The sequence below is a fragment of the Pristis pectinata genome, chromosome 18 (assembly GCF_009764475.1).
Source record: "Pristis pectinata isolate sPriPec2 chromosome 18, sPriPec2.1.pri, whole genome shotgun sequence".
Classification (NCBI taxonomy): Eukaryota; Metazoa; Chordata; class Chondrichthyes; order Rhinopristiformes; family Pristidae; genus Pristis; species Pristis pectinata.
Window position 1 is genome coordinate 2,720,830 of NC_067422.1, and position 12,616 is coordinate 2,733,445.

Here is a 12,616-nt window from a genome sequence, read left to right on the forward strand (position 1 = left end):
CGTGCTCAGTCCATAACCAAGAGCAATAACTTCTGTTATATCGTTCCTTAAACATAGTAAAAATGGCCAAAGGAGCTTCCCGAGTGATTATGAATGGACCCTGGAAACTGAGGGAATGTTGGGATATGTGGCCAAAAGCTGGGTCAGATATAAGGGGAAGGAAACCAAGACATTGGGACCCAGATAAGCAAAACCTCTGGAGTCAGTGGTGGCAGGATTAAGATGAGAGGTGCTTGGTGATCGCAGAGGTTGGTGGTAACTGCTGCCAGCCATTGGCTCAGGGGTTGGGGACCCTTGGTGCACCACTAACCCTCACCAAAAGTAATCTTTATGGAAATACTCACTCACTGAAACGAACAAGGAATTTCCCAGTTGGCAGCTGGGATGGGAGGTACCTGAGACACCTACCAACAACACCATGTCAGTAGGCATGTTTGAAGGAACTGACATTGCTCTGCAAGGTTAGGTGTACAATGGTGCCCTCTATCAGTCTCTGCTCCGCCTAACAGATCTTTGTAAGACAGAAGGCACTATACACCTTCATTTCTCCAGTTCCAGGACTTTTTTTACAGGTAGATTTTCATAGGAGGAGGCTGTCCAGCCCATTGTGACTCTGCTAGCTCGCTGCTCTTTCCCAGTATCTCTGATTTCTAATAGTTGTGTACTTCTCAAGGTTTCTTCCAAAGATTGTAATTGAATCTGCTTCCAACACCCTTTCAGGCAATGTACTCCAGATCCCAACAACTCATTATGCCAGAAACAGTTCTTATCCCCCTCTGGTTCTTCTAATTAACATTAAATGGTCAGTGGAGTTTCTTTACATATTCAGTCTAAACCTTTATAATTTTGAACCATTATAAGTTTTAGCTCTTATCACGTTTGGCCTGTGCAAGACTCCTGCGGTTGATTCGTAACCACCTCTCCTGTCCTGGGTAACTAGGGATGGTCAATAAACGTTGGCATTGTCTGGAGTGCTCATTCCCTGTGAACAAATGATTTGAAAAGTCCTTTCAACACACAGGATGCTGGAGGAACTCAGTGAGTCAGGACTGTCCAGATGAAGGCTCTTGTCCCGAAACGTCGACTGTCCATGCCTGACCTGCTGAGTTCCTCCAGCATCTTGTGTGTTGCTCCAGATTCCAGCATCTCCAGTCTCTCGTGTCTCTGAAAGCCCTTTCAAGTCTGCCCTTTAACTTGCTCTGCTCTGACAACCTCAACTGCTCCAGTCTCTCCTCTTAACTAAAGATCCTCGTTCCCACAGCCACTCATGAGCACACCCCTCATTCATAAACCCTGTCATAATTTTGAATAGCTCACTTTGATCTTCCCTTAATTTGGATATAGACCATTCTGCCCATCCGGTCTATGCCTGGAGAGCAACCCATAAGATTAATTCCTGCAATGACAGGTTTGTTGTACAAGGATAGATTAAGTAGACTACACCTATTCTCCCAGCTGGAGAAGAATGAGACATGATTTCATTGAACTTCAGTACCAGTGGTGCTCCCGGCAAGCAAGTGTAGAACCAGGGGTCAGAGTCTCGGAAGAAGGAGTCAGCCATTCAGGTGAGAACAAAGTTCTTTACCCAGAAAATGGTGGGTCTTTGGAATTCTCAATCTAAGAGGGCTGTGGAGCCTCATCCACTTTGTATATTCTAGAGTGCTGGTAAGTGGGATTAGCACAGACAGGTACCCAGTGGTCAGTATAGACATGCTGGTTTCTGTACGACTCAGTACTCTCCATCCCACTAATGCCACTCATCACTGGTATTTTCTCCTGACTTTCTGTGGCTCCGTTTCTCAGGCTCCCACTTCCTTTGCTGAGCTGTATAGATTGAAAATGAATGATTTTCTCTCTGCACAGTGGTAAGCAGCTGCCCCCACCTCCAGCCTTGCCTCAGTAGCCTACTTGCTGTGATTGATTGTGTTGCAGTGAAATAGCGTGGCTCCGTGTAGGTGCTGAGGAGGCTGTGATAGTGTGTGTGCAGCCTTGGCTGAGGGCTGGCAGGGACAGAGAGGGGATAGGAAGTTCCCACAGTGACTAGAAAAGGATGAACAGTCACCCAGGATGCCTCCACACTTGCCTTCTGCAGTTGTTTCAGTCCTGATCTAGTGACGAATGAACCTCAAGTTAGAACGTAGAATGGTACAGCACAGTACAGGCCCTTCGGCCCATGATGTTGTGCTGACCAATATAAACCCACTCCACAATCAATCTAACCCTTCCCTCTTACACAGCCCATAACCCTCCATTTTTCTGACATCCATGTGCCTATCTAAGAGTCTCTTATTGTATCAGCCCCCACCACCACCCCCGGCAGTGAGTTCCAGGCACCCACCAACCTACCTCAGACATCTCCCCTAAACTTTCTTCCACTCACCTTAGTGATGTCCTCTGTTATTGGCCATTGCCACCCTGGGGAAAGGTGCTGGCTGTCCACTCTGTCGATACCTCTCATAATCTTGTACACCTCTATCAAGTCGCCTCTCATCCTGCATCGCTCCAAAGAGAAAAGCCCCAGCTCACTCAACCTTATGAGGAAAGGTTCTCTAATCCAGGCAGCATCCTGGTAAATTTCTCTGCACCCTCTCTAACCCTTCCACATCCTTCCTACAGTTAGAAAGGGACACCTCATTTTTCTTTGGGAGTCAGTCACATCATAAATCCAGTCCGCTAGCACTTCAGTTTAACATCCTCCTCCTCGTTTCCAAACACTTCCCTAGCCTCGACCCTCTGCACCCATCTGTAGTCCTACAAGCCTCTGTGTTTCACTAATTCAGGCCTTCACAATTGCTCCAACACTGGTGGCTGCTCCTTCAGCTGCCTGGGTCTAAAGCTCTGGAATTACCTCCCTACACAGCTCTTCTGTTAGGCATTTGTTAAATCCCACCTCTGACCCAGATCCTAATCACTCACCCTGTGATCTCAGTGCCAACCTTCCCATGATGTTGTTCCAGTGAAGTGTCCTGGGAAATTTTTATTGTGTAAACACAAGTATGTGAAGGTTTAGAGTGGATCTAATGGAGATGTTTAACATGAGAAGAGATCATGCTTGGGTCAATTTTTCTTGAGGTTTATCTTAAATTTACCCATGAGAGGTTGGTGGAATGGGATGAAGAACTCCTCCATGATGGAAGGGGATGAATAATTGAAAACAAAATGTAAAAGTGGAGTGGAAGGCACTTGCAGATAGCTGGTGCATTGAAGTCAACAGCCACCTCTTGTGCTCTGGGAGGAAGGAGTCTTGGAACCTGGTCTATGTTCCAAAGCAAGCAATGGAATTTTAACTCGACAGCCCATGGCTGATTTGCCCCACGGATCTGGTTTTCCATTGAGTGGTGAATGTCTGGAGGAAATAGAGGAATCCCACTGGGTTGGCGGGACTGTGGGCTGCATGGATTTTGGGAAGTTTGTTCTCCTGTGTCACAGCAGGGTTTCATATCCCGGAGGGGGATGTCCAGTCTTAGGGGAGAGAGTCAATCTCTGGCCTGAGGATGATGGCACTCCAGTGACAGAGAAGGAACTTGGTGGGGTGAGCTCAGGAGCAGCACTGTGCATGCACCTGCCCTCTCTCTGTGGCTGCCAGAGGCTCCTTCCGGCTGCTGGCTTTCTCCAGACTGAGCAAACCCTGCCAGCAAAGGTGAACCCTGCACACGAGGTCAGTTCTGAAGCTGCTGACCTCTTTATAATATTGAACTGGCTAGTTTGACTCCTGACAGGAGAGGAGTTGGACAACCAATCCTCTATCAAACCCAGCAGCCGGCAGATTGAGATTTTCAAAGTTATCACCCATCTCCAGCTGACCTGATTTCCCTTGTCTGGAATATCCCTGAAGGTTTCCCTGCACAGACATTCTAACGTATCTGAAGGCCTAGATTTAGAAGAAAGAACACAGAACAGTACAGCACAGGAACAGGCCCTTCAGCCCACCATGTCTGTGCCAAACATGATGCCAAATTAAACTAAATCTCTTCTACATGCACATGATCCATATCCCTCCATTTTCATGTGTCCAACAGCCTGTTAAACCCCACTATCATTTCTGCTTCCAGCCCTCCACTGGCAGACTTCCAGTTCCTTCACACTTTTTTGCAGGATTTGGGTGTTTAAATGAACCCGTTAAAAAAAGTTAAACATGCTGCTAACATCGTACCAGTGCGCAGTTGTGCCTTAGAAATAGCTTGAAGCTGGTGGTCTGTATTTACAAATTACAGCCCTAGTTAATTTTGACTTAGTGAGTGTGGGTTTGGCACTGGCACTTGTTAATTGCGCCAGTGTTGGAGCAGTCAGCAGCACTCACTCTTGTGTGGACAGCCTGCCCATTTTCATAGCTGGCCCAGGTGCCAAGCATGCTGCCCAGCCTGCTTCACGTTGTACAGGCGTGTGCTGAGTTAACTGGCCACCGCCAGAGCACCACTGTTGTCAGCTGGGTGCTTTGTCCAAGGAAGGTGGAAGCCAAGAGATCAACAGTCAGGAGTCAGGATGACGGGAAGGTTGGGGATTGGCGGCGGGATACAGCTGCAGCTGCATTTGGAAAGATGGGGGGGGGGGAGTCATGCCTGAACAAGATTGACCATTTTTCTGAGGTGGTTACAGTGGTGTACGGAATGTCTATCCGTCCTGTTTACATGGATTTCCAGAGGCTTTTGATAAAAGTCCCTGTGGGACAGTTAGATAAAGTTGAAGCTCATGTTAGGCAGATTTGGTAAATTGGTTTATTATTGTCACATGTACCAAGGTACAGTGAAAAACTTGGCCTTGCACACTATCCATACAGATCATTTCATCACATCGAGGTAGGGCAAGGGAAAGCAGTAACAGAATGCAGAATAAAGTGTTACAGTTACAGAGAAAGTGCAGTGCAGGCAGACAATAAGGTGCAGTGAGGTATATTGTGAGGTCAAGACTCCATCTTATTGTACGAGGTACCATTCAATAGTCTTATAACAGGGAGATAGAAGCTGTCCTTGTGCCTGGTGGTACGTGCTTTCAGGCTTTTCTATCTTCTGCCCCATGGGAGGGGGGAGAAGAGAGAATGTCCGGGGTGGGAGGGGTCTTTGATTATGCTGACTGCTTTAACAAGCCAGCGAGAAGTGTAGACAGAGTCCATGGAGGGGAGGCTGGTTTCAGTGATGCGCTGGGCTGTGTCCACAACTCTCTGCAGTTTCTTGCGGCCTCGGGCAGAGCAGTTGCCGAACCAAGCCATGATGCATCCAGATAGGATGCTTTCTGTGGTGCATCAATAAAAATTGGTGAGTGTCAACAAGGACATGCCAAATTTCTTTAGCCTCCCGAGCAAATTAGAAGCACTGGTGAGCTTTCTTGGCCGTGGTGTCTATGCGGTTGGACCAGGACAGACTATTGGTGATGCTCATTCCTAGGCATGCTAAGAAGTGGGAGGTAGAGAGTAGGGAGAGGTACTTGGACTGGCAGTGTGTCCCTGCTGATGTTCCCTGAGGATCTTTGTTGTCACTCGATGGGATAGAAAGCCCATTACCATTGCAAAGGTGGAGGTGTAAGCACTGGTCTCAGTGATGGTGAGAGTGGATGGATCCATACCCAGTAGACTTCAAATGTGGGTCATCCACTGAGGACCAAAAAACACAGAGCTGTGTATGTTCTAAATGCTGAGAAGCTAGAACAAGAACACAAGGCAATAGGGGTAGGCATAGGCCACTCGGCCCATCAAGCCTGCACCACCATTCAGTAGGATCATGGCTGATCTGTCTCAGGTCTCAACCCCTCCTCTGTGCCATTATCCTCAATTCCTCAATCTTTCAAAAATATATCCACCTCCCCGTTACTTCTCATGACAGCTCTCTGGAACAGAGAATTCCAGATGTGCCACCCTTTAAGAGAAGAAATCCCTACACACCTCTTTCTTTAATTGATTGGCCCCTTATCTTGTAACGATGTTGATTTGTTTGATACTCTCCCACCAGTGGAAGCATCTCGACATCTACCACCACCATCAATGCTGCCCTCATCCACATCTCCTCCATTTCCCGCACGTCTGCCCTCACCCCATCCCCCTCCCCCCCCCCCAACATAACAGGGACAGGTTTCCCCTTGTCCTCACCTACCACCCTACAAGCCTTCACATCCAACACATCATTCTCTGCAACTTCTGCCACCTCCAACAGGATCCTACCACCAGGCACATCTCCCCCACTTTCCACGGGAATCACTCTCTCCGCGACTTCCTTGTCCACTCATCCCTCCCCACCAATCACCCTCCCGGCACAAACGTGCAAAGTGTCATACCTGCCCCTACACCTCTTCCCTCACCACTATTCAGGGTCCCAGACAGTCCTTCCAGATGAGGCAGCGCTTCACCTGTGAATCTGAGAGTGTTACTTATTGCATCCGGTGCGGCCTCCTCTACATCAGTGAGACCCGACGCAGATTGGGTGACCGCTTCGCCGAGCACCTTCGCTCCCTCCCCCATAACGGCCAGGACCTCCTGGTGACCACCTGCTTCAATTCTACCCACTCCCACGCTGACCTCCATCCACGGCCTCCTCTACTGCCACGCTGAGGCCAGATGCAGTTTGGAGGAACAACACCTCATATTCCGCCTTGGGAGTCTCCAACCTGACGGCCTCAACACCGATCTCTCTAACTTCCGGTAACCCCTCCCCTCTGTTTTCCCTTTTTCCCACCCTTTCTCCCCCTTCGCCCTCCCTCCTTGTTTTCCCTCATTCCTGTGGCCCCCTCAGCCCTTCTCTTTCCCCTCCCCACCCTCACGACCTGCCCATCACCCCCCTCTGGTTCCCCACCCCCTTCCCTTTATTCCATGGTCTTACTGTCCTCTCCTATAGGATTCCTTCTTCAGCCATTTGCCTCTTTTACCTATCACCTCCCAGCTTCTCGCATCACTCCCTCTCATCCCCCCTCTCCCACCCACCTGCCTGCCCCCCCCCCACCACCTCACCTGGACTCACCTATCACCTGCCAGCCTGAGCTCCTCCCTCTCCCCTGACCTTCCTATTCTGGCTTCTGCCCTCTTCCTTTCCAGTCCTGATGAAGGGTCTTGACCCGAAATGTCGACTGTTTATTTCCCTCCACAGACGCTGCCTGACCTGCTGAGTTCCTCCAGCATTTTGTGTGTGTTGCCCCAGATTCCAGCAGCTGCAGAATCTCTGCCTTGCCCCCTCAGGACCTTCTGTGTTTCATGAAGATCAGCCCCTCATTCCTCTGAATTCCAAAGAATACAGGTCTAACTAAACTAGTCAGTCATGACCGAACAACCCTCTAATCCCAGGAATTTGCCAAATGAATCTTTTTGGTACTGTCTTCAGTATAATGGAACCAAAATTGTATACAGTGATGTTCTACCGTCAAACTCCAACCCCCTAACAATAAAGGCCAATATGTCTTTTACCTTCTTAATTAATTGCTGCACATGCATGCTAACGTTTTGTGTTTCATGCACAAACAGAAAATAAAGTTTATGTAAAAGGTGAACATTGGCTCCCCTGAGACTGAGGAGTTGAGCAGATATTTTGCACCTTTTCCTTATGATAGAAGATACTTTGAACAACCCATTAATACTGAATAATGCAGAGAAGGAATTAAATACCAACCCCATCTCTAGAAAATTTCTAAACAGTGGATGTGCAGTGAAACTTGAGGGTTGGGATAAATTGGTTTATCATTGCCACATGTACCAAGGTACAGTGAAAAGCTTAGTTTTACATGCCAATCATACAGATCATTTCATTACATCAGTACATTGAGGTAGTACAAGGGAAGGCAATAACAGAATGCAGAATAAAGTGTTACAGCTACAGAGAAAGTGCAGTGCAGGCAGACAATAAGGTGCAAGGCCATGACGAGGTAGATAGTGAGGTCAAGAGTCCATCTTGTTGTACTAGGGGACCGTTCAATGGGGTCATTGTACATCATCCATTAAAATGTCCGTTTTTAATCATTTATTGCCAGGTTGTGGGTGTCACTGTAAGACCAATCTACGCTGTCAACTCCACACTGAAGCCATTTCAGAGGGCTGTTAAATCTCATTGGTCGGCCTAGAATCACACATGGGTTGAGGATGGCAGATTCCCTGCCCTGACGGACATTACTGAGCCACGTGGGATTTTGGGACAATTCTGTAGTTTCACGGCCACCATCAGTCATACCAGCCTTTTATTTCCGATTCCACATTTAGCTGAATAACCGGAGAGCTTAAATTTGTTTCTCCAAATGTTTCCTCCAGGCCTCTGATACCAGGGCCACCACACTACCATCAGCTAAAAGGACGATGGAATTCCAGCCACTATGTCTGGAGGGTTGGACCAGGGTAAAGTTAAGGCAAAGCCTTGGTTAGATCACGCCTGGACTACTGAGCAGTTCTGAGCACCACCTTAGAAAGGATCAATTGGCTTTAGTGTGAGTGCAGTGTGGATTTATCAGAATAAGTCCAGAATCAGGTTTATTATCACTGACATATGTTGTGAAATGTGTTGTTTTGCAGCAGCAGTACAGTGCAAAGACATAAATCTGCTATAAAAATTACAAAAATAAGTATATAGGGCAAAAAAAGGAATAACAACATGGACCTTTCTGAAATCTGATGGCGGAGGGGAAGAAGCTGTTCCTGAAACATTGAGTGTGGGTCTTCAGGCTCCTGTACCTCCTCCCCGATGGTAGTAACGAGAAGAGGGCATGTCCCGGCTGGTGAGGGTCCTTAGCGAAAGACACCGCCTTCTTGAGTTAAATATGTTTATTATTCCTGGGTTAATTATGAGGAGCTTTTACAGAAACCAGGCTTGTCTTGAGACCTGCTGGAAGCAGAAGCTGATAACATGCAGTGACGATAGCTGGGTATCTCAGACATCTGCGAAGAGTAGGACCAGCTCTTAGCTCCTTAATCCCATCTAATCGGATGCAGGAAGAAAAATAAAAGGTGGTGAAATTAAGGTTAGATTGAGAGAGAAGAAACAAAAAGAAAATTGAAAATGTGACATTTTCTCTCGGTTTCGGGATAGTTCTCTGCCTGCAGGAATGAAACTCCACAGCTGAGAGGTTATTGTAACATAGAACAGTACAGCCTCTCAGCCCATCATGTCTGGGCCGACCAGGGTGCCAATTTAAGCTACACATCTGCCTGACATGGTCCGTATCCCTCCATTCCCTGCCTGTTCATGTGCCTGTCTAAATGCTTCTTAAAAGTTGCTATCATATCTTTTATCCACCACCTCCCCCAGCAGCGCGTTCCAGGCACCCACCACTCTCTGTGTAAAGGGAAAAGTTTGCTTCATAAGCCTCCTTTAAACTTTCCGCCTCTCACCTTAAAGCTCTGTCCTCTAGTGTTTGACATCTCCACCCTGGGATAAAGACCCTGACTATGCCTCTCATAATTTTATATACTTCAGTCAGGTTGCCCCCACAGCCCCCAGTGCTCCAGAGAAAACTAACCTCGTGGTTAGTTATGAGCCCTTTCCTTCTTCAATGAACCAAATGGCCAAAGCCCTGCAGCTTAAAAATTAGGGAGATGGGTGGAATATCGTTAGTGTGAAGTAACTCCACCAAAAAGTTCAGGGGCTCCCACCTCATGGGGAACCTCTGATAGTCTGATTTGTAGGTTACTTTGTGCACGCCATTAACTCAGCCTTAACTGTCCGGTGTGATCTGGCCCAGTCAGTTTGCTACTTCTGCTCTCAAGGAACCATTTCCCTCCTCCACAGACTTTGTCCAGGCAGCCAGAGACTTGTTCCGATTACAGCTGGATGAAACATCTTCGGGGCCGGCGGCAGGGTCATTCGCTTCCAACACAGTCGCCAGTCTCTCTGAGACAGCACATTCCACACAGGTGAGGTTTGTATTGGCAGCACAGACCAGCCTGATTTCATTCCAGCTTCCAGTGTAGAGCATACCAGTCTGCTCTCCGTGTCTAAATCCGAACTCTGGTTGGAGTGGGCTTCCATTGTGCAGTCACACACTATCAGGAAAAATCCCTTTTTCCATATGAATTTAAGTGACACTGGATGCTGCAGTTATTTTCCAGGTCCTAATTCACTCTGGGATAGCTGTTATTCTCCATATAAACCCCTGAATTGAATCCCTGGGTTAGATTCAAGCCTGCAACTCCATCACTGGTATCTGTTCCGTATATAAACTCAATCAGCAAGTCCCGCTTGGATCCTCTGCACAGTCTTCGAGTGGATCCTGGCCTGTAATTAACCCACGGGTATGTTGTGTGTATAAGATGCCCTGAAACCCTGCTCAGGTTCCAGCCTGTGCCTCATTTACTAGAATGAACTGAAGCTCACTCTGCACTGCTCTGTGAGCGTTCCTGGACCATGGACACTCAGCTAGCTAACTGCACTCTTTAAAAAGTCTTAGGGACAAGATTTATGATCACTTGGAAAGGTAGCAACTGATTAGGGGGAGTCGGCACGGTTTTGTGCAGGGGCAATCCTGCCTGAGTTTTATTGAGAAAGTTACTAAGAAAACTGATGAGGGCAAGGAGCAGATGTTGTATACATGTACTTTAGCAAGGCTTTTGACAAGGTCCAGCATGGTAGGCTGGTCCAGAGTGTTTGGGCACATGGGATCCACAGTGTTTTGGCAAACGGGATCCAAAATTGGATTAGTGATTGGAGGCAGAGGGTGGTGTCAGAGGGTTGTTGTCCTGACTGGAATCTATAACCAGTGGCGTACCACAGAGATCAGTGATGGGACCTTTGTCGTTGGTCATGTATATAAATGACTTGGATGAGAATGTCTGTGGTCTGAGCAAGTTTGCTGATGGCATGAGGATTGGTGGTGTTGTAGGTAGCGAGGCTGGTTGCCTAAGAGTACGGAGGGACGTTGATCAGCTGGAAAGTTGCATAGAGTGGTGGCAGATGGAATTTAATCCAGACAAGTGTGAGGTAATGTATTTTGGGATGGACCTATACAGTAAATGACAGGGTCTTTAGAAGCATTGATATCCAGAGGGACCTTGGGATGCAGGTTCGTGTTCCCTGAAGGTGGCGACGCAGGTGGACAGGGTCGTGAAGAAGACGTTTGGCTTGCTTGCCTTCATAGGCAGGAGTGCTGAGTACAAGAGTTGGGGCATGATATTGCAGCTGTACATTAGTTAGGCCACACTTGCAATATTGTGTGCAGTTCTGGTCACCACTCTGTGGGAAGCATGTGGCCAAATGCAGGAAACTGAGATCAGCGTAGATAGGCATCTCAGTCAGCATGCACAAGATGGGCTGAAGGGCCTGTTTCCATGCTGTACAACTCTATCACACTCTGCTCAAATGACATTTAACCCAAGATAGGGCATAGCCCTACCAGTGGCCCTTCCATTCCGGACTCTGCTAACCCTTCTGACTTCCTCACCCTTGTGCCACTGGAAGTTTGGATGAGATTCTGCCGGTCCCTCCCATGGCATTTCGAAAGGCACAATATCAAGCTGGTCCACAGTTCACTGCATTTCCAGGAACTGGAAGCCGTGTCTACCCACCCATTCTACCACCTTTTGCAATTTTGTTGGTTTGGGGGAATGAAAATATGAAATGACAAAGTCTTGTGTAAAGCTCCTGGTTACAAAGACTGAACCACGATCTGTATGTTGCAGATTCCACCATCCGGTTGTAGATGCTGAGGACTTGGAAAGAGTTACCCAAGAGGAGGGATGAAGCATTAAAGGAACTGAAGAAAGTGAAGGTGAGAGGGTGACCGCAGGTTGGAATATGATTGCTGTGTCCTAGAGGAGAGCCGGATCTTCAGCATTTCAATGTTCCTGTTACAAATTCTCATCCATTCAGTAACGCCATCTTTATTTAATAAGGATTTCATAGAATCAAAACTTAACCACACACTGCTCTGGCTCTCTGAGGTGAGTAATGAGTGCTGCTCCCTGCCTCTTCCCCCCCCGCCCCCCCCCCCCCCATCTCCTTTCAGTATTTCCCAGTTCCCTTCTGGAAGCTCCTGTTGAGTCTGTTTTTGCCATCGTTTCAGGCGGCACGTCCCGGATCACTGCAACTTGCTGTGTGTAAGAAGGAGAAAATAATCCACATCTCCACATCAATTCTTTTGCCAAGCACTTAAATCAGGGCTTTCTGCTCACCGGCCCACCTGTTACTGGAGACTGTTTCTCCATATTTACTCTCTCAAAACAACATATTGATCACAATTAAAGCTCTTTGCTGTAGAGTCATAGAGCTATACAGCACAGGCCCTTCAGCCCAACTCATCCATTCTGACCAAGTTGCCTAACTGAGCTTGTCCCATCTGGTCCATATCACTCTAACGTTTAACAGACATTTGGACAGGTACATGAATAGGAAAGGTTTAGAGGGATATGGGCCAACGCAGGGAAATGGGACTAGCTCAGGTAGACAATTTGGTTTGTATGCTATATGACTCTATGACTCAGTAAGCTTCTCCTATCCATGTACTCGTCCAAATGTCTTTTAAACATTGTAACTGTACCTGCCTCTACCACTTCCTCTGGTAGCTCATTTCATATACAGATCATACTCTGTATGGAAGAAGTTGCCCCTCGGGTCCCTTTTTAATCTTTCCCCTCTCTCACCTTAAAACTATGCCCTCTAGTTTTGACTTCCCTACAGCGGAGAAAAAGACTGTGGCTATTCACCTTGTCTATGCCCCTCAT

At 47.6% G+C, this 12,616-nt stretch overlaps 1 protein-coding gene across 1 annotated transcript in view; it reads left to right on the forward strand.

The window, feature by feature from the left end:
• stxbp4 (syntaxin binding protein 4) overlaps nucleotides 1-12,616 on the forward strand; it is a 119,639-nt gene that overhangs the window by 47,026 nt on the left and 59,997 nt on the right. The window contains exons 14-15 of the mRNA XM_052033315.1: nucleotides 9,690-9,814; nucleotides 11,596-11,664. Coding sequence (XP_051889275.1) covers nucleotides 9,690-9,814; nucleotides 11,596-11,664 — 194 coding nt within the window. The remainder of the gene's footprint in view (nucleotides 1-9,689; nucleotides 9,815-11,595; nucleotides 11,665-12,616) is intronic.